Source organism: Callithrix jacchus, chromosome 5 (assembly GCF_049354715.1).
Source record: "Callithrix jacchus isolate 240 chromosome 5, calJac240_pri, whole genome shotgun sequence".
Taxonomy (NCBI): domain Eukaryota; kingdom Metazoa; phylum Chordata; class Mammalia; order Primates; family Cebidae; genus Callithrix; species Callithrix jacchus.
Genome location: NC_133506.1, coordinates 57428881 through 57451605, shown reverse-complemented (window position 1 = coordinate 57451605; position 22725 = coordinate 57428881). Strand labels below are relative to the sequence as shown.

General features: G+C 55.3%; 1 protein-coding gene across 2 annotated transcripts in view; it reads right to left on the bottom strand.

Annotated features, from left to right (window-relative positions):
- The window catches only part of CDH4 (cadherin 4), a 667678-nt gene that overhangs the window by 77818 nt on the left and 567135 nt on the right, over positions 1-22725 (bottom strand). For both annotated transcript variants that reach the window (XM_035299088.3, XM_035299089.3), the window contains 2 exons: positions 21796-21951; positions 16541-16685 (listed from right to left, as the gene is read on the bottom strand). In XM_035299088.3, coding sequence (XP_035154979.1) covers positions 16541-16685; positions 21796-21951 — 301 coding nt within the window. The remainder of the gene's footprint in view (positions 1-16540; positions 16686-21795; positions 21952-22725) is intronic.

Below are 22725 nucleotides of genomic sequence, written 5' to 3'. Positions count from 1 at the left end.
AAATTTTTGTATTTTTAGTAGAGATGGGGTTTCTCCATGTTGGTCAGTCTGGTCTTGAACTTCTGAGCTCAAATGATCTGCCCACCTCAGACTCCCAAAGTGTTGGGATTACAGGCGTGAGCCACTGTACCTGGCATATCATAAGCTCTTTGAAGGGAGGTCCCCTGCTTCTGACACAGCACCTGGACTGGAAAGCCAGGGTGTTAGTGCTTCAGGAAGGGTGAGCAGGGCATCAAAATCCCACGTTCAGAGTCAAATGTGCATGCGCCCAGAGCTAGTGTTCTGGAAACAGGTGTGTGTGCATGTGCACCTGGAAGGCAGCCTCCATCCCTCTCTCTCCTGGCTCCTCACTGGATGCCCCCTGAGGATGGACACTGCTCTCAAGAACCCATCTCAGCCATCTGCATCGTCCCCTTCCCGGGAAAGGGCGGATGGCAGGACCCCTCCTTGGGAGGCAGTTCAGGATCTCACTCTCTGGCACCAAGAACTGCTCCTTGCTTTCCAGCTAACTACAAAAACATGCTACACGTAAGCGTCTACCTTTTTTTCTTTTTGTCACACTCAGGAATCTGCTTTATAAAGCCAAATCACACACTTTTGAGAATTCTTTTCTGGATGCAGAAATAAAACACACTCATGGCAACTAGCACATGCTCACTGGGAAACATCCAAAGGCGCAATGCAGGCGGCACTAACAGTGCCACACCCAACGCACCTGCTGGAATGCCGGGTGCAGCCCTCTTGCCAGAGGGGCAGGGTCCTACATCTTTAACATAGATGGGCTTTCAGCTGCTTCTCCTTCTTTTTAAAGCCAACTTTATTATTGATCAAAGAAATGAAAGCAAGACGTTTTCCACACGCCAAGTGTGCAAAAGCTACTTTGGAATAATGATGGCACCTAATAGCAACGATGCAGAGGGCAGCTGGCACCCTCCACGGCTTTCGGGGGGAGGGGGCGGCCTCAGCTTCTCAGAGGCGGTTTGGCTGTGCATACACAAAACCCTTCAAAATGTGCCCGCTCAGCAAATCCACTGCTAGGAGTTTATCCTAAGGAGAAAATCGTAGGTGTGGAAAACCCTGGCTGTCTAAGCTGACATTGTTTCTGAGAGCAGAGTGGAGCCTGGAACAAATACTCACTGAACATCCACTCTGTGCCAAGCATTGAGACCGATGTTGTGTATACCCCAGTGGCTGAAGCTCATAAACAAAATCCCCCATGCCAGGGGGTGGTGTGGCCACTATGTGGCAACCAAGGGTCCTCTGGGTAGGAAACTTCTGTCCCTTGGTGACCTCAGTGCCAGGATCCTGGTGGTGACAGTGTACTGTGTGATCCCAGATGTTACTAAGATGTTCAATATAAACATGAGAAATGACCGAACATAAAAATAGGATTCTGACCACACCTGCAGTAAGCAGCCTAGGAAACTAATCCATTACATACACTAACCAGCCAGGAAGCCAGCGATCATCACACTAACCAGCCAGGAAGTGAGCTATCACCTACACTAACCAGCCAGGAAGCGAGCTATCACCTACACTAACCAGCCAGGAAGCGAGCTGTCACCTACACTAACCAGCCAGGAAGCGAGCTGTCACCTACACTAACCAGCTAGGAAGCGAGCTGTGACCTACACTAACCAGCCAGGAAGCGAGCTATCACCTACACTAACCAGCCAGGAAGCGAGCTGTCACCTACACTAACCAGCCAGGAAGCGAGCTGTCACCTACACTAACCAGCCAGGAAGCGAGCTGTCACCTACACTAACCAGCCAGGAAGCGAGCTGTCACCTACACTAACCAGCCAGGAAGCGAGCTGTCACCTACACTAACCAGCCAGGAAGCGAGCTATCACCTACACTAACCAGCCAGGAAGCGAGCTATCACCTACACTAACCAGCCAGGAAGCGAGCTATCACCTACACTAACCAGCCAGGAAGCGAGCTGTCACCTACACTAACCAGCCAGGAAGCGAGCTGTCACCTACACTAACCAGCCAGGAAGCGAGCTGTCACCTACACTAACCAGCCAGGAAGCGAGCTGTCCTACACTAACCAGCCAGGAAGCGAGCTGTCACCTACACTAACCAGCCAGGAAGCGAGCTGTCACCTACACTAACCAGCCAGGAAGCGAGCTGTCACCTACACTAACCAGCCAGGAAGCGAGCTGTCACCTACACTAACCAGCCAGGAAGCGAGCTGTCACCTACACTAACCAGCCAGGAAGCGAGCTGTCACCTACACTAACCAGCCAGGAAGCGAGCTGTCACCTACACTAACCAGCCAGGAAGCGAGCTGTCACCTACACTAACCAGCCAGGAAGCGAGCTGTCACCTACACTAACCAGCCAGGAAGCGAGCTGTCACCTACACTAACCAGCTAGGAAGCGAGCTATCATCTACACTAACAAGGCAGGAAGCCAGCCCATTGTCCACTCTAGCCAGCAAGGAAGACAGGTATTATCTACACTAAGCAGGCCAAGAAATTAACCCATTACATACACAAACCAGCCAGGAAGCCAGGTATCATCTACATTAACCAGACTGGAAGCCAGCTGTCATATACACTAATCAGTCAGGGAAGTCAGCCATTATCTACACTAACCATTCAGGAAGGCAGCCATTATCTACACTAAGTATCCCAGGGAGTCAGCCATTATTTACAGTAACCAGCCTAGGAAATCAGTCCATCACTTACACTAACCATCCCAGGAAGTCAGTCCATCACCTACACTAACCATCCCAGGAAGTCAGCCATTATCTACAGTAACCATCCCAGGAAGTCAGTCCATCACCTCACTAACCATCCCAGGAAGTCAGTCCATCACCTACACTAACCATCCCAGGAAGTCAGCCATTATCTACAGTAACCATTCCAGGAAGTCAGTCCATCACAACCATTAACCATCCCAAGAAATAAGCCATTATCTACACTAACCAGCCCAGGAAGCCAGTCAGTCACTTACACAAACCATCCTGGAAAGTCAGTCCATCACCTACATTAACCATCCCAGGAAGTCAGTCCATCAGCTACACTACCCATCCTGGAAAGTCCGTCCATCACCTACATTAACCATTCCAGGAAGTCAGTCCATCAGCTATACTACCCATCCTGGGAAGTCAGTCCATCAGCTACACTACCCATCCTGGGAAGTCAGTCCATCACCTACACTAACCATCTTGGGAAGTTAGTCCATCAGCTACACTAACCAGTCCAGGAAGTTAGCTCACTACCTTCTGCTGGGTGCAGTGTGGGATTCAGGACAGCTGGGGGGGTGGCTGGCAGAGCTGCTGGGGGCCAGGGGCAGGGGTGGGAGCACAGGGAGAGGCCAGGTAGGTGTCAGGGCATGAGGTCTGGGCATACACAGATTGAAAGTGATGAGGCTGCCTTGAAGCCACTCGGGGTGGATGTAGGCAGAACATCCTCCAGGGGTCGCATGGAACCCTGGAGCTCTGCTGCACAGAGGACCGGACAGAAAGCCAGGGCCTGGGTGGGTGATGGAGCAGGAGAGCACCACTGTGCAGCCCCAGAGAGGACCCCGGCCAGGGGTCAAGGCAACAGGACAACTGGTGTGCTTGGCCTTACCCTGGGAGGCCCCAGGGAACTCGCCAGGGCTCTTTGTCAGTGGGTTCAGGAGGGAATGTGGATGGAGACAATCGGGTTTGCCTCATGACAGACTGCCCAGCAGGCTGGGGCCGCCTCCCCTCCGTCCTCTCATGGGCGCCATCTGCGCTGGGAGGGCTTGGCTCTGGGAGTGAGTGAGTGTGTCCTGGAGAAGGAGCCGCTGTCCCCCTGATCTCAATGCATCCATGGGGCCCTCGTGTCTACAGTCCCTGAGCCACAGTGGCGGCTCCAGGGTCCTGGGATCAGCAGACGTGGCCTGTGTTCTGGGTCACATGGCCCTCACCAGCAATGCATTTTCTTGAGTTTCTGGGGGCATGCGCTGTGTTCCCTACAGGCTCCAAGTGGCAGGGATATTTGATGGGTGGGGTTTCTGGCTGCACGGGGAGGGAAGTGGGCGACACCCAGGGGGGCCCTCAGGCTTTTCCCCAAAGGGGACTGCATTGGTTTCCAGGGCTGCTGTGCCAAAGCACTGCAGATGGGTGGTGTGAAGCAACAAAACCAGCCCCATCAGCTCCAGAGGCTGGGAGGTGCGCCAGCACACAGGGCTCAGCGCCAGCAGCCGTGCCCGGCCCTTCCAGCTCCTGGGGTAGGGGTGCCATCCATCTTGGGTGTCCCTGGGCTTGTGGCCGTGTCACTCCAGCCTTTGCCTCCACCATCCTGGGCCCAGCCCTGTGTCTTGTCCTTTTGTTAGAAGGAAAACAGTCATTGGATTCAGGGCCCACCCTACTGGCCCCATCTTGACAAAATGTCTGCAGAGAACTATTCTTAAATCAGGTCATATTCTGAAGTTCTGGATGGACATGATTTGAGGGGGCTGCAGTCCACCCACCCAGGGGCTAAGCTGAAGCCGAGGTAGGCAGTGCCCGGAAAGCACCTCTGGCAAGGCCGGGAGGAGACAGGGCCTCTTTCCGTCCACAGGAGTTTCCGTGCCCTGGGTGACTCCAGGGGCCAGGTGGGGCTCAGCACGAGGGCAGGCCCTTCCAGCCTCGTGACTCTGCACCCCCGATTCACCTCTGGGAGCCTCGGCTCCTCCTCTGCACCTGGAATGGCCCTATCCATCTGGCCTCCTTCCTGTGTTGTGAGCAGGGCTGGTTCTGGCATCTGGGAAGGTGGGAACCTGGACTCCTGTGTCCCCACTGACCCTTGAGCTTCTCCAGTGATGTGGGATCTGGGCCATTCTCAAGTGCGAGCCCTGTGGGGCCCCATTTCACGGAGGCTGTAAATCTGCAGAAACTGGGCTCCCCAAAGGAAAGATGTGGCCAGTGGTCCCTCATCTGTGCCCTCTGTCGGGGAATGGTCACCCAGTGGCATCTGTGCTAACCTGGGGTGCCCTGGTGAGCTCTTCTGACCCGTGGACTTTGAGAACAAGAGAAAAGCTGTCTTTCAAAGGCTCTCGCTGGAGGCCCCTTTCTCCTCTTCCTCCCCCAGTAGAGAGACCTGAATATTTCCCCGTCAGCAAAGCAGCGAGCTGGGACAGCTTCCCCTCCCTGGCTGCAGCTAAGGGCAGCCTTGTCTTTCACGCAGGAGAGGCCGGCCACCTCCTTATGAATCACACTAACAGGTAAAGGGGGAGACGTCGGAGACTGCTCTTTCTCGGAATTCATGTACCAATGCTGCCATGTGCCTTAGAGGATTAATTTCACAAGCCTTCAACTGCAGTTTAATTTGAAAACTAATTCAGCCCCATAACTGGCTTTCTGCTTAAATCACTGAGGCTAGAGATTTAAATTCTTAATATTCAGACGACTTTCAAGTATCTAGTGCCATCTGTGCATTAACCTCAGGGGGACTTCCACCAGCACAGAAATAAAATAAATAAATAAATGGGGCCCACTAATAGAATAATCTATTTAAACAAGAGCTCGGTGCTGTATAGATGAAGGTTTCTCTGACTTCATTTGCAGCATGTAGATTTCCCCGCTTTTTAATATTTTAAAATGACATTAGTTTCAAAACTTATGATATAGGCCCCCACACAGTTACAAGGAGTTAGAGGGAGTAGTGCCCTCTGATTAGAGCCCTTTATAGTTAAAAAAATCATCAATATGGAGGTGTCTCTTTCCCCGGGCAGCTTGAGAAATGCCGAGAGCCTGGTGAGTTCCTGGGCCCTGAGTGCTCATCCTCTGGGGCTGTGAGGGACAGCAGCAGAAAATAGTCACCGGGAAGTGACGGGTCTAGGGGACCCTGCAGGATGGGTGCCAGGCTGGCTGTCCACTGCCCTCCTTCCCCGGGCAAGATGCCTGGCTTCACTGCAGGCCTGGCTGATATCTGCCTCCCTCTGCACCTGTGTGGACCCCACCCGTCTGTCAAGGACCCCCCTGGAGGTCCCATGCACTCCTGCCCATCTCACAGAATGAATCCCCGAACACCTTGGGAGCACCAGGAACTAGCGCTGGGACACATCTGAGGTGTCATCAACGCTTGCGAGCTGGCCTCGGCGTCAGGCTGAGGCTGGGCCCTCCCTACAGCTCCCACTGCAGGGGTGAGGAAGCAGATGGGGTCTCTGTGCTGCAGAACTGAACCTGGCGGTGGAGACCAACAGCCACCACAGTGACTTGCTGGGTGTCAAGGGAGGTTGTCCAGGGTGTAGAGGGGCCCCTGGGGGAGAGGCTGGGACAGACGTCTGTGCAGAAGTGGGTGTGAGCTGTGGGCGGAAAGAGCTGGTGCAGAGGGTGAGGGACGGCGCCCAGTGCTGAGGACCAGGGCCTGGGAGTAGGGAAAGGCTCTTCTCATTGACAGTGCCCTGGATATTTGCTTCCATGCCTTTCCCCAGGTGCGAGGCCTGTGCCCTAAGGAGCAGTTTTATCTCTGGATTCCTCAACTGGACAAGAGTCTTCTGGAGGGTGGGGTTCACTCGTTCCCACCGGAGCCCTCTGCAGCATCCAGCTCTGATGTCCACCTTATCCACGGAACAACACACCCACCTGGGACTTCTTCCTGCAGGAAAGTGCCTAGGCTACACACCGCCCCTCCCTCCTCCCTCCTGTGTGATGGTGTGTGTGATGCTTGGGGGCCCCCGCAGACACCTCATGACCATGTGGTAAGAACTGAGAAGGGAGTGGCTGACACACAGACCTCAGCCGGATGCCTTGAGCTCTCACCCAAGCCTCCACTGGCTCCAGCTGCTGTGGCTGAGTTTTCTGTGACTTTCAGCCAAAGGTGCTCCTGACACACAGGCTGGGAAGGGGAGGCAGTCTGCAGTGGCTGGTGGGGGTGTTCAGAGGCCAGCCTGCAGGTGGGTCTTTGCTGTTCTCTGCCTTCACTTCCTCAGTTGGATGTGGGGGACATAAAGGTAGCATTTCCTCGGCTGTGGTGGTGTTTAGTGAGCTGATTCCTGCGATGAACTTAAGATGATAGTGCCTGGCAGAGTGGATGAGTGCTACGGACGGTGTATCTGTTATGACTGCACGGCCGCATCTTCAGGGGACGGCGTGTCTGTGATGACTGCATGGCCACATCTTCAGGGGACGGTGTGTCTGTGATGACTGCACGGCCGCATCTTCAGGGGACGGTGTGTCTGTGATGACTGCATGGCCGCATCTTCAGGGGACGGTGTGTCTGTGATGACTGCACGGCCGCATCTTCAGGGGACGGTGTGTCTGTGATGACTGCACAGTCGCATCTTCAGGGGATGGTGTGTCTGTGATGACTGCACGGCCGCATCTTCAGGGGACGGTGTGTCTGTGATGACTGCACGGCCGCATCTTCAGGGGACGGTGTGTCTGTGATGACTGCACGGCTGCATCTTCAGGGGATGGTGTGTCTGTGATGACTGCACGGCTGCATCTTCAGCGGAAGGCGTATCCTTCCCATGATGAACTTCACTAGACTCCTTGCTGGCCCTGCCCCTTGGTGCAGAGAAGCAGGGATCGCTGGTAGAGGCCAACGGAGCCCACATCCAGCACGGTTATTGGGCCCAGGCAGAGTGGACAGCCGAGGCTGGGTGGGCACGTGAGCTGCAGGTCAGGGTGGCAGCAGCTAGTTTTCATCTGTTGCTTGCTCTTTTCAAAAGGTCCAGTTCAAAGGAACAGAACATGGCATTTTAGACCAAAAGGCACCCTGGGGGTGGGGGGGCTGCAGGCTGATCTGCAGACAGACAGCCCAGAGGGTCCCCCAGGCACTTCTCTGCCCTGGGGAGGGCATAGCTGTTTCTCAGCGCAGGTCTTTGGGGGTCTCATGGAGTCTTTCTGTGGATATAAATGCCAGGATCCCACAGGAGCAGCCCTTGGGAAAGGCAGCCTGGGGCCATTACTCCAGAGGGGAGGGGAAACCAGCTTTGCCTTGTAGCTGACCCTGCAGGGGCCTGGATGCCGCCTGGACAGACCCCATTGTGGTCGCTGTCATTTTCAGTGACTGCCTCTTCCCCTCCCGAGGACCTGCTGGGGCAGTACAGAGCCCAGGAGACTTGCCTTGGGTTGGGGCCTTTCTGAGGTGTGGTTCTGCTGGTCAGGGCATCCTGCACCTCCTCCTCCCTACCAGACATCTCCTGGGAGCAGGCAGGTCCTTAATAAATCACCTGCACCCAAATCCTTCCCGCAGGCCAGCGCCCGGGAACCAGACCTCAGGCACAGCTGTGGCTGGCCTGTCCCAGCTAGAAAACTCTGTCGCTTGGACATGGCTGATTTGGAATTTGTGATAATTCAGAAATAGGCATATCCGAGGTGTAGCTCAGCCTTCAGGGAAAAGCGGGCCCACCAGGCAGCCCAGCAGGGGGACCGGGCACAGACCCTGTGGACCTTGTTGCTCTGAGGAATCTGGAACACAGGTGGTTCTCAAAGTTGTCTTGTATTTATTTTTAGTGATTGATTGATTGATTGAGGCAGAGTTTCACTTTTGTTGCCCAGGCTAGAGTGCAATTGCGCGATATCGGCTCCCCGCAACCTCTGCTTCCTGGGTTCAAGTGATTCTCCTGCTTCAGCCTCCCAAGTAGCCGTGATTACAGGCATTAGCCACCATGCCTGGCTAATTTTGTATTTTTAGTAGAGACGGAGTTTCTCCATGTTGGTCAGGCTGGTCTTGAATTCCCAAACTCAGGTGATCCAGCTGCCTCAACCTCCCAAAGTGCTGGGATTACAAGCATGAGCCACTGCACCTGGCCTATCTTGTATTTATTAAGAGGTTTGAGGTGACAAAATTACTTTGGTAGAGTCAGGAAAATGAACTGATATTTTGAGCCAGAATCTATGATGACATTATGACGTATTAAGGTGTTAACAGCTGTAGATAATAAGGACACTGTCGGTGACAGCTTCATCGTGGGGAGCCACATGGATGCCTGTCCCTAACCTTTCCCATCCACGAGGCAGGGCCATCCTTGTTTTCCTTTCACTGATGATGTGTGAGGCAGCAGGAAGGGGCTTGACCGGGGCCACACCAGGGCCATGCCCAGGGCTGTGGCCACATGGCATTGTTGTGGACAGCATGGCAGAACCCTTGCCTCCTGAGGAGGGGGCTGAGCATGGGCAGTGCTGTGTGCACGTTCTCACCCTGGCAGAGAGAGGTGGGTGAAGGTCAGGGTGTGACCACCTCACGCCGTCCACGAAGCCACCCTCCACCTGACCGTGAGGCTGGCAGTGAAGCTACGGGAATCCTGCGGTGCTGGCAAGAGACACACAGACCAACAGACCTAGGAACAGACCCACACAAACACGCCCAACAAAGATGTCAGGGCAGTTCACTGGAGGGAGGACAGTCTTGCAGTGCCTGGCGCTGGCGCAGTCACGGAAAAGATGGAAATGAGCCAAAAAGACACCTGATCTACATCTCACATGTTATATAAAAATTAACTCAGCATGAATCATGGACCTAGTGTAAAATAAAAACCTAGAAACCTTTTAGAAAACCCGGAGAAGAGCATTTTCAGACCCTAGGGCTGGAGGAAGCATTCTGAGACTGGAGACTAAGGCCTGCTCCCTAAGAGGAAGCGTGGACAAACTGGATTTCATCCAAATTAAACACTTTCGCTTTCAAAGACCCTGGGAGGAGGATGGAAGACAAGTTACTGAGTGGGAGAAATATTGTAAACCGCATATCCAACAAAAGACTTGTATCTAGAATGCGTAAAGAATTCTGAATACTGAACAGTAAAAGAATAATTTAGTTAGAAATGGACAAAATGCACGAAGAGGATATGCTGATGGCAAATAAATACAGGAAGAGACACTCAACATCGTTCACCAGTAGGAAAAACATGTCAAAACCACGATGCGGGGCCAGCATGCACCTCTGGAACGGCTAACATTGAAAGCAATGACAACAACACATGCTGGAGAGGATGCAGAGAAACCAGGTCTCTCGGAAGGGTGGGGTTCGTGTTAGACGGTGCAGCCCCTCTAGCAGAGAACATGGAAGTTCCTTCCAAAACAAATGCCTGCTCCCACATGACCCACAACTGCATTCCTGGGCATTCATTCTAGAGAAACAGAAACTTACGTTCACACAAGACCTGCGCGTGAATGGGCGCTCACAGCAGCTTAGTTCACGAAGGCCCAGAGTGGAAACCACCCAGCAACCATCAATCGGGATGGCTCACAAACCACGGTACACCCAGACCACGGAATTCTAGGCCACAAAGGACCTGGCTGTGTATCCCGAGAATTATGCTGCAGGAAAACAGCCAATCCCAAAAAGGAACTCCTGGCTGTGATTCCATTTCTACAGTATTCTCAGAATGACAAAACTACAGAGATGAAAATAGACTAGTGGTTGCCACAGGTTAGCATTGATGGGAGGCACACAGACAGACACACGCACACTGACATAGAGACACACACACACAGATACAGACACACAGACACATACAGAGACACACAGACACAGAGACACACACAGACACAGAGACACACACACAGAAACAGACACACACAGACACAGAGACACACACACAGACACAGACACACACACACATACAGACACAGACACATAGATGCAGACACACACAGACACAGACAGACACACACAGACACAGAGACACACACAGATACAGACACAGATATAGACACACAGATACACACACATACACAGACATACAGAGATACAGACACACACACACACAGAGACACACAGATACAGACACACAGACACATACAGAGACACACAGACACAGAGACACACACAGAGACACACACACAGATAGACACACACACAGACACAGAGACACACACACAGACACAGACACACACACACACATACAGACACAGACACACAGATGCAGACACACACAGACACAGACAGACATACACAGACACAGAAACACACAGATACAGACACAGATATAGACACACAGACACACACACACACACAGACACACAGAGATACAGACACACACACACAGAGACACACAGATACAGACACACAGACAGACACACATACACAGACACAGATAAACAGACACAGAGACACACACAGGGACACACAGACACAGACACAGACACACAGACAGACCCACCAGTGAATCAGGTAAAACTGGTGGGATCTGAGTAGGGGCAGTGGTCTTGCACTGTGGTTCTGCAGGATGTCACCCTTGGGCGAGGCTGGCTGAAGAGCTCACAGGATCTGTCTGTCTTATTTCCTACAACTGCATGAGACTCTATAATTGTCTCAAAAAGATTTTCTTAGAAGACATTTCTTCCAGTGAAATCCCATCAGGAAGTCCAACACGCACAGCAGACAGAAGTGGCAAAGCTTGGGCGGACGGAGAGAGGTGAGGGCTGTGAAGCCAGGCCTCAGCTCCTGCCCACCTGGGTCCCCAGTCACCTCTGTGGGCTTCAGGCCCCTCTGGGCATCGAGCAAAGTTCTCGGGTCTCCCGTCATTTCAGGAGGATCTTTTGTGTTTTTTTTGGTTGGTTCCACTTTCTGGGGAACTTGAAATAAACAAACCTTGATTTCTTTGTGGAAAATGTGTGTGAGTCATTCGGCAGCGCCCTTGCCCGCCATCGAGTTCAGGAGGCTTAGGGTCCCCTCTGCAGCCCGTGCCAAAGGCCTCGGTGGAAATGCCGCTTCCTGGAGGCCTGGCTTACTTGATGGTGAACACACATGTGCAGTGTCCAATCGCAGATGGTCCGGAATGCATGAAGATGGAGGATGTCCCCTGGCTGTGTGCAACAGGCTGCCAGCCTTCTGCCTTGGGGAGGGGTGCGGGAGCAGGCGCAGGGGCAGGGGTGGGGCAGGGCAGTGAGACCGGTGAGAACCCACCGTGGGACTCTTGTGGATTTGGGAAAGATGCGCTCCCCTCATCCCCAGGGCTGTCCAGCTGCTTAGGAACAAGCTCTCGGCCTCCAAGGCCATGGTGGCTGCAGAGAGGACCTCTGGAGAAGAAAGAAGGAAGGTGGGGAGACCCTGGAAACACATCTCAGCCTGGGGTGCAGCCACCCTGGCACTGCCAGCCCCACCTACACTTTCCAGTCATGGTTCCCTTGCTCAGGGAGCCCTGGGGCGGGCTCTGCATCCTGCTCACTAACAAGGTGTCTCATTCTGTACCCTAACCACAAAAGGTCAGGACATGGCACCTAGCACACCCAGTGGGGCAGGTCATTATTGTCCCAGGGGATTTCATGAAGTCAGGGGGGCTGGGGAAGAATGTGGGGTGCATACAGGACCCTGATGGATCCCAGGGGCTGGGGAAGAGTGTGGGGCACCTGCAGGATCCTCGTGGTCCCGGGAGACTGGGGAGGAATGTGGGGTGCACAGAGGACCCTCATGGATCCCAGCGGGCTGGGGGAGAATGTGGAGTACACACAGGACCCTCATGGATCTTGCGGGGGGCTGGGAAAGAGTGTGGGGTATATGCAGGACCCTAGTGGATCCTGGGGGGCTGGGGAAGAGTATGGGGTACATGTAGGACCCTTGTGAATCCTGGGGGGCTGGGGAAGAATGTGTGGTGAGTGCAGGACCCTCTTAGATTCTGGGGGCTGGGGAAGACTGCAAGGTGCACACAGGACCCTCACGGATCCCGGGGGGCACTGGGGGAGAATGTGGAATACATGCAGAACTCTTGTGGATCTTGGGGGGCTGGGGGAGAATGTGGGGTACATGCAGGACTCTTGTGGATCCTGGGGGGTTGGGGCAGAGTGTGAGGTGCACACAGGACCCTCATGGATCCCAGGGGGCTGGGGAAGACTGTGGGCTACATGCAGGACCCTCATGGATCCCGGGGGACTGGGGGAGAGTGTGGGGTGCATGTAGGACCCTCATGGATCCTAGGGGGCTGGGGAAGACTGTGGTGTACACACAGGACCCTCATGGATCCTGGGGGGCTGGGAAAGAGTTTGGGGTATATGCAGGACCCTCAGGGATTCCGGGGGGCTGGGGGAGAGTGTGGGGTGCACGCAGGACCCTCATGGACCCTAGGGGGCTGGGAAGACTATGGGGTACACACAGGACCCTCATGGATCCTGGGGGGCTGGGAGAGACTGTGGGGTGCATGCAGGACCCTCAGGAATTCCAGGGGGCTAGGGGAGAGTGTGGAGTGCATGCAGGACCCTCATGAATCCTGGGTCTACATTGGCGTGATCATGTCCCCAGATGAACTCCCCAAGCCTTTGAAGTTCCTCTGGAGCTGAATCAATATTTAACCCATCTTTCCATTTGTTTTCCATTAGAACGCGCATCCGAAACCCTTCATTAGCCTGTCCGTCCAGAGAATAATGACTAATTTCTGGTGGTAGCTTTCCTTATCCCACAAAGGCACTGTGTAGAACCCTTCCATTACTGTAATTTACTGATGGAAGAGATGCAATTGTAGAGATGATTTCCAAGTCTTGGGGAGGCCGCCACCGACAGCAGCAAGCCACATGCTGCGTGGACACCATCTCTCCCCACCTGGCCCGGGTGTGCGAAGGGTGCCCCAGGTGGGCTTGACAGTGGCGCCTCCAGCTCTGTCCTGGCCTTTGCACAGACAGCTCATTCTGGGACCAGAGACAGACTCCCAACTCTTCAGAGGCTCTGAAAGCCGTGGACATTTAACTCAACATAGTCCTGGAAAAGCTCAGGAGTAGCAGGAAGAAGGCTTGACTCTGGGGTCCTGGTGTCAATGTGTCCTCCTGCTGCCCAGCCGTGTCCAGCCCTGCGAATGTGCTGGCAGCTGGGCTCTCCAGGCTTGGCTTACGAGGACCTCTGAGGCCATGGCTCTGCAATTCACTTTTGTTATCCTAACAAGCAAAGCCAGTCGCGCTTTTGGGAAGACTTTTGCTATTGATTTTTTAAAAAGTAAGACATGGGAGGTTTGATTTGTGATAGAGAGGCCAGGAAAATCCAGGCACCTTTAAATAGCATCCTGGGTCTCGGGGAGAGGCCAGTGGCATCTGTATTAGGGTTACGTGCTGCCCGCTGCCCACTCCACATCTGTGCCCTCTTGGGGGCTCCAGGGTCCTCATCCATTTGTTTCAGCTGTGGGGAGTTAATCTGCCCACCCATTGCCTGCCCCTCAAGGGACTGCTGAGGACCATTATTTCCAGTGAAATAATGTGACATTTATTCCCTTTGGTGACACTGGATGCACCCATGTCTCATAATCCTGAAAGACATAGTCAGGGTGTAATTCACCTCATTCACACTGCAGCCTGGGGCTGACCGAGGGTGTAATTCACCCCGTTCATACTGCAGCCTGGGGCCGACCGAGGGTGCAATTTACCCTGTTCACACTGCAGCCCGGGGTTGACCAAGGGTGTAATTCACCTTGTTCACACAGCAGCCTGGGGCTGACCAAAGGTATAATTCACCCCGTTCACACTGCAGCCTGGGGCCGACCGAGGGTGTAATTCACCCCGTTCGCACTGCAGCCCGGGGCCGACTGAGGGTGTAATTCACCCGGTTCACACTGCAGCCTGGGGCCAACCAAGGGTGTAATTTACCTTGTTCACACAGCAGCCCAGGGCTGACCAAGGGTGTAATTCACCCCATTCACACTGCAGCCTGGGGCTGACCGAGGGTGTAATTCACCCTGTTCACACTGTAGCCCGGGGCCGACCAAGGGTCTAAATTCACCCTGTTCATACTGCAGCCTGGGGCTGACCAAGGGTGCAATTCACCCTGTTCACACAGCAGCCTGGGGCTGACCCAGGGTGTAATCACCTTGTTCACACTGCAGCCCGGGGCTGACCAAGGGTGCAATTCACCCCATTCACACAGCAGCCCAAGGCCGACCAAGGGTGTAATATACCTTGTTCACACAGCAGCCCAGGGCCGACCAAGGGTGTAATTCACCCCTTTCACACTGTAGCCCGGGGCCGACCAAAGGTCTAAATTCACCCTGTTCACACTGCAGCCTGAAGCCGACCAAGGGTGCAATTCACCCTGTTCACACAGCAGCCTGGGGCTGACCAAGGGTGTAATTCACCCTGTTCACACTGCAGCCCGGGGCCGACCGAGGGTGTAATTCACCTTGTTCACACTGCAGCCCAGGGCTGACCAAGGGTGTAATTTACCCCATTCACACAGCAGCCCAGGGCTGACCAAGGGTGTAATTCACCCCGTTCACATAGCAGCCTGGGGTCAACCATGCAGCTGCCTCTGCGAATAGGCATGGCAAAGGTTTTCCTTCCTGTCCCAGAGCCAGGATGCTGCCAACCTCTTTGCAGGGGCCCTGCAGGGGCATGTGGTGCTCCAGGAGCCGGCCATGGCTCTGGGCCCTGGGTGCTCCAAATTTCAATGCACAAATAGCCTTCCATTTGCCCAGCACTGACAGCTTCTGTAGAGCCTGGAAGCCGTCACTCGTTGGGCACTGGCCAGGGGTGCGGCTGCTGGTGAAAATATAGGACACCCCATTAAACTTGAAGCTCAGATCAGAAGGATGACTCTATCAGTGTAAGTTGGTCCTAAATGGTGCTTGGGCCATACTTTGAGGTGTTTTTCTGTCCCTCTGAACTTCACTTTTACCTGAGTGTCTTGTACTTCGGGGCGGCCCCAGCAGAGTGACCTCATCTCCCCCCACCCAAGCTAAGCCAGGCAACGGTTTGGCCCAAAGAGGACCCTTCTCCGTCCCCCATGCAGCCGCATTGGGAAGCTGCTCTCCCCACACGGAAGCCAGCTGGGGGTTGTTAACCTGCAGACCTGCAGCCACCAACCGCATCTGAATGAGCAGGCGGGGGCTGGGGATCCTGCAGGGATGCCCAGGTTCCAACCCATGTGTGCCCTGAGGGTCTGGGTAGCCGCTTCATCTCTCTGGTCTGAGCCTCCTCACTGCTGGTGGGGGGATGCCTGCTTCTTGGCAGTCACAGGGGTCAGAGATGCCAGACATGACACGCTCAGCTAGGGTCCCATACGTGATAAAGAGGGTGCCACCACCTATGCCAAGGTGAAGTCTCAGGAGCAGGCTCTTGGGTCAGCTCTGAGCCAGCAGATGGCCTTAGCCACAGGGGCTCACCTCTGCAAGGGGAATCTGGGCCTCTCTCTCTTCCCGTTTAGCTTGGAATCAAATCTTAAATGTAGCCGGGAGGACTCCAGTGGCCTCAGCTCTCTGAACTCACTGCCTCCCTCAGGGCCCTGGCACGTGTACCTTGCTTGCCCAGCCTCCCTGACAGCCAGGATCCCACCCCAGCCCCGCTCTGGGTACTGCGCCTCCTTAGGCTTCAGTTCCCAGCCCAAGTGTAGCACACAGAGGGGCCTGCCTGGGCCCATGGCTGAGCCAGGACTCCAGTACCCGGGTTTCCTTCCAAGCCCGCCACTCCTGCCATGGCTGCAATCGCTTCTCTTGTGGTCTTCATCCCCCTCGACCCCAAGGCCTGTGACAGCAGGGACTTTGGTGGACGCCTGCTTCGTGCTGTGTGTCTGCTCCCAAGTCCTGCAGCACCATCCTGGTGGTGGGGACTGAGCAGCCCTCCCCAGCCCTCCCCAGCCCTCGGGGCCTGTGCTCAGCCTGCAGAGCCCGGTGGGTCTCCAGCAAGCAAACTCGAAGGTGTTCCCGAGCGTGGCCTTGGCCTCACCTGGCTTGGAGCCCTCGTCCACGGAGCCGTTGTAGACCTGGTTGATGAACTCAGGACGGTTGTCATTCATGTCGATGACATAGATATACAGGTCGATGGGGTTCTCCACCTTGTTGCCGTTCATGTCCACAGCGTGGGCTCGGAGCTGGAAGGCAGCAGAGACACGTCAGGGCCCAGTGGTGGGTGGGCACCCCCACTCAGCTGAGAGTGGCCTGTAGGACCCACAGCATTGGGGTGTAAGGCTGATGGCAGAGGCAGGCTGGCTAGGGGCCAGGGGCTGGACACGTCATGGAATTCTCCGAGCCTCAGCTCTCTCCTCTGCAGAGAGGGTGACACACAGAGCTGGAAGCCAGCCTAAGCCCCGAAGCCCCATGGCCAGGCCCACCCAGGACCTCCCATGCCTGCCTGACTGTTCTGTGAGCCACTGACTGATCTGATCAGGTGTCTGGAGCAGGACAGGTGACCCTCGGATGGGGTCATGTCTGCCCACAGTGGAAACAGAAAAGGCATTTGTGCCTAATTGGGTGGGGGCTAGTCCCCAGGGGAGATGAGGGTATACAGAGAGGCCAGAGCTGGGGCTGGGAATTGGGTCCAGTTGGGTACCCACTGAGAGCCTGGCCTGGACGAGCTCCGGGCTCCTCTGCGTCTGCGTGACCCATCAGCTCATGGTGCTTGGCACAACAGGGGAAAATGGGTGCTGCTGGGGACATCCATGGAGAGGCCAGGCCAGGAAGCCGGTGAGGAGCTCCTGGGAACATCACAGGGAACCGCCTTCAGGGTGAATAGGGAAGAGTTGGACTTGGGCTGGAAGGTTCCATGGCAGCTCTCAGAGTTACCCCTCCAGTTCTGGATTTGTTCTTTCACTCATTCATTCATTCATTCATTCATTCCGTAGCTGCCCATCAAGGGCCTGGAATGCCAGGCATGGGGCTGGACCCTGGATTACTGTGCACTGAAATCAACCAGAGTGGCTGCCTGGAGCGTCCATCCCAGAGACAATGGACACCAGGAAGAGAAGAAGTCATTAGTGGGTGTGGTGGCTGCCAGGGAGGCCTCTCAGAGGAGGGGCTGCCTGAGCTGAGACCTTGAGAACCGGGCAAGGAAGAGGACATGGAGAGGCTGGGCGCTGCCAGCAGGCAAGGGGGCTGCTGAGGGGCTGCTGGAGAGTGGAAAGTGTGTCCCAGGCCTCTCTACTCAGAGCTGGATGGTCACCCAGAGGGGTTCTCAGCTCACATCTTTCTGCCAAAACCCCACATCACCCTCAAAGTTGGACACAACAGACCTCAAGGTATTGCAGCAAAATATCACCAAGCCCAGGGTGGCCAGGAGAGGAGCCCCACGCCGGAGGGGTCTCCATGTCCTCCCCTTGGTGGCCAGCCTCACATGGCCACTCCCGTTTCCCCGACCTCTGGGGATTGGGAGGGCCCTGCATTCCACACCTGCCCCAGGGAAACCTGGGAGCTAATTGTGTCCATGCCCACACCAGTGTTCTGGCTTCATTCCAACAATCCAGAGTGGAATTTTACCCCCTACACTGCATGTTTAAGGAAGATCTGGAGGCTGGCTTTCCCCCAGGAGGCAATCTGTGCTGTAGTAAAGAGACAAACCAGGCCCGACTCCTGGAGGAACTGCAGACTGCAGCCCAACACGTGATTGCACACGCCAAGTCAGTTGTACATATCACGTGTGAACAGCCTGGAACGCCATGTGGTGGCTATAACCAGCCGCCCCTGCCCCGTCGCTGCAGATTCCTCCATCCCTGACCCATCTGCGGCTCCATCCTGCTGTGGAGCTGCTTCCATGGGCGGCGGTTGTGAAATGCAGCCACGAAATCACACGCCCAGTCAGGGGTCATGGGTCCTTGGGAAAAAAGTTATTCTGAGCTACAATTAATGTTATTATCTCCTATCGAAAGCTGTTTCAGGTGCTATCTTTAGCAGCAGGAGCAGGCAGAGTGCAGATAACGAGGAAACGCTACCTCTGCCTCTGCCCACGGCACTCCTTGTCCCACTCCCTGCCTGATTCCCCAAAAGTTTTAATTACATTTGACAGCTCCTGTTGGAAATCTCCCCCATCCATCTCTCGGGCTGGGCACACCTGGGGTGGGCCCGAGAGAGGTGACCTCGCTGTGGCGGTGGAGGAAACAAGCTAATGTGGGTGGAGGAGTCCTCTGAGCTTTCTGCGACCTGCAAATCTGAGCATCCGGCGCAGAGCACATTTCCCACAACGCTTTAAATAGGACATTTTGTTTTTTTGAGACAGAGTCTCCCTCTGTCACCAGGCTGGAGTGCAGTAGTGCGATATTGGCTCACTATAACCTCCGCCTCCCGGGTTCAAGTGATTCCCCTGCTTCAGCCTCCTTAGTAGCCAGGACCGCAGGCGTGCGCCACCATGCCTGGCTAATTTTTTTTTTAATTTTTATTTTAGTAGAAACAGGGTTTCACCATGTTGGCCAGGATGGTCTCCATCTCCTGACCTCATGATCCACCTGCCTGAGCCTCCCAAAGTGCTGCGATTATAGGTGAACCACTGTGCCAGGCCTGAATAGGACATTTTTCTATTCTTGTTCTGACAAGATTAGGAAATATAATATGTGGGCGTGGCTTGCATTGGGTGGGATGCGCTGGGTGTGGCTTGCATTGGGTGGGATGTGCTGGGCGTGGCTTGTATTGGGTGGAATGTGCTGGGTGTGGCTTGTATTGGGTGGGATAAACTGGGCATGGCTTGCATTGGGTGGGATGCACTGGGCGTGGCTTGCATTGGGTAGGATATGCTGGGCGTGGCTTGCATTGGGTGGGATGTACTGGGCGTGGCTTGTATTGGGTGGGATAAACTGGGCATGGCTTGCATTGGGTGGGTTGTGCTGGGCGTGGCTTGCATTGGGTGGGATGCACTGGGGGAAATGTATCTGTTGACAGATGACCCTCCAGGTGTGCCTGGGATCTAATTCTCCCGCCTCTCAGCTGCTCTTCTTTCTTCCTATCTTAATTGTGGATGGGGGTTCTCTTCAAGGAGTGTGGAGCTGGGAACAGTTCAGGGGGCCTTGGGAATGGTGGGGGGTGCACGTGTTGGAGATTTGCTTCATCAGTCACACTGGCACCCACACGCACGGTGCGTTCGCTGGGGCCAGGCAGTGCCATAAGAACCTAAACATGTGAACGCCAGCTTCCATCAGCGTCCGTGAGATTGGCATTGTCTTGGTTCCTGTTTTGCAGATGGGGAAACTGAGGCTCAGCAAGGTTAGAAAACGTTCAGAAGATGACAGTGTGTGGCTGGGTGAGCTAGTATGTCTAACTTATGGAATCCTTAAAGGAATATTCTGGAGCATCACCCTGCAAAGCCAGCAGTGACCACTTGTGTGTGTCATGCGTTTGAGTGTTTACCGGCTGGCTTTAGGGTGACAGGTGTCACAGTCGTCAGGACACCCAGGCTGGGGGTGCATCCTTGCCACCCTCGTTAGCCCACAGAGCTGGGTGGAAAATGGAACAGGATCAAAGGCACTGGGGAGGTGGGAACTCAAGGTGGCCCTGAGGATGTCAGGTGCTGGCCCTAGAGGCGAAGACAGATGTGCTCCCTTCCCACTGGGCTACGTTTTTGACCTTAAGACGGAGCTGGCTGGGCATCATCCAACCACAGGGGCCTTTAAAAGCTGAGTGTTCTCCAGTTAGAGACAGGAGAGAAGGACATGCGGGCATACAGTGCACCTCTGTCTCCCTCTCTGTCTCCGTATCTCTATCTCTGTGTGTCTGTGTCTCTCCCTAAGTCTTTGGGCGGTAGCTATTTCTTGGCAGTAAGGGCTGTTGAGTCCCCATTCCTGGGCCTGTTGGGGATGTGTGGTGATGGCGGCCCAAAGCCCATTTTTGGGAGCCAGCAGCCACACCGAGGGCCTATCTCTTGCCGCACGGCTGGTGAGCATCAGCTGGAGTCTCTGGTTGGTTCTGCGGATCTGCCCTGGTCACTCCTGTGGTCCCAGCACATGAGGCCCAGGCACTGTCAATTAGGTCTCCCCAACACCCAGCCAAGGCAGGAGCCTTCCCAGGAGGCAGCTGTGAGGGGCTGATAAGGCCCCGGGGCAGACCGGGGTGAGGGCAGTCACCTCCCAGGTGGGCTCTCCAGGGTCCATCCAGCCCCATTCTTGGGCCTGAGATCTGGCGTGGATAAGCTGGATGATTCCCTGCCCCTAAACAGCCTCCTTCTAGTGCGAGATGGAAAGAATGGACCCCCCAGTACTCAGTAGACGAGAGAAGCTACAGGGTCGGGTCCTGTTCAGCCACTGGCTGAAGCCAAGCGAAGGTAGAGACCACACAGACATCAGTGTCAGGCAGGGCTGAGTCCTCCACGGTTGTTCCTGAGCTACCCAGAGGGAGCACCCCGCCCTGAAGCACAGGCTTGTGAGGAGAGCCTCACTCGGGCAACCTGAAGTCCTCAGAACAACCCATGAGGAGGAGGAGCGGAACGGAGGCCAGGAGAGGCCACATTATTTGCCTGACAGCACACACCTGGCCAGGGGCAGGTCTGGGCTTGACCCTCAAGATCTGGCTCCAGCCTGTGCAACTCTGCTGGTGTGGCCTTCACCAGCACGTGATGGGCAGCCCCAGACCCTGAGGTGGAGGGACGTGCACCCCCTGCTGCTTTCACCACGGTCCAGGCCCCTCCGCCCAGCCAGGGTGAGTGTGGCCCCGGGGGGAGAAGGTCTGTCCCCTGCCCCCACCCCCGGAAGCTGAGGCCGCAGCACCATGTCTCTCCGGCATTTGTCTTTCTTTGCACATCTGGTGACAGGGAACCAGCGCAGCTCTCCTTTCACAGGCTCTTTCTGCTGCTGTCAGGGACGGTGGAGGAAGTGAAAAGCCTGCAGGACGCATGTCCCAGACTGGAGGGGGTGGGAAGGACCATGGGCTGGCGCCGAGGGCAGCATGAGGGCCCTAAGGGCGTGGAGCGGCTGGTGACCCTAACTCCCAGCCCCACGAGCGGTCCAAACCAGAAGCCCATGTGGATGGAGATCTGGACTGGCCTGACTGGCATCCGGGGAATGTGTTTCCCAGGCCCGTCCTGGGCTCACCCCGCAGAATTAGAGACAGGGGGCAGTGCCCAGCGACATGGAGATGGCCCTTTCCCTAGCCTCCCAGGAGATTCTGCTCCAGGCCAGAGTTGGAGCACCGCTTGTAGATTAGGGCAGGCATGGGCCCTGCTGGGGGCCTGGTGGGGCTGGGATGGCCGCCCCGGGCCCCGGTTCCCGCCCGGGCATGGACACTCACATGGTAAGAGGCGTGCTCCTCCCGGTCCATGGGCCGCGTGACGTACATCCGGCCCGACATGGAGTCGATGCTGAAGACCTCCATGGGGGGCTGGTCGGCGCCCACGCCAGTGATGCTGTACCGGATGGGGATGTCGTTATCTTTGTCGGACCGGATCTGAAAGGCAGGAGCGAAGCGAGAAGAGGTCAGACTGCGGAGAGGGTGGCCGGGGCCGGGCGTCTGGCGCACATCCCCTCCCACCAGTTCCTCTAGCGTGACCAATCTGAGGTACAGTGGGGACCACAGCTGATTGTTCATCCACTTTAGAAACTGGAAGGACCGTCGGTGGTCAGGGGTTTACTGAGAGCCACAAACTGCAGGTCCAGGGTCCGTCAGTGATAGGGAGGCACGTGTAACACTCAGTTCGGTGTCTGCACCGAGAACTCGGATACCTGGCGGACATCCACAGCACAGGTGAAGACAATGGAAATGACGGTTTGAAGTGGGCTCCTGTTCCGACGTCAAACCCGCGTCACAACAAAGGCAAGAAAACAGAGCGGCCTCCACAGTTTCGAGGGAAAAGCCTGGGGCCCAGTGCATGTGTGTCCTGGCCTTTCTAATTGTTTAGAGACCATTAAATGACAGTTACCGGGGTCCCAAGTCCAGAGTAAGCTAGGTAAGACTGCGAACTTGGGGAGAAAATGGAAAGACACAGGTGGACGTGAAACTCGAGTTTCCATGGAGTGGGGAAAGGTTAGGCAAAGGCTTCATTTTATTTTGGGCACGCAGTGAGATTTATACACGTTTCTGGGAACAGAAAGGACACTGGTAGCCTAAAGAATCAGACCTGCCTTTCACTCAGCTGAAGCAAAACCTCTTGTGGTGAAGTGGGGGCCTGGTGATCGCTGGCCCAGACTACCACAGGTGAGCGGTGCATGGCGGCTGAGTAGA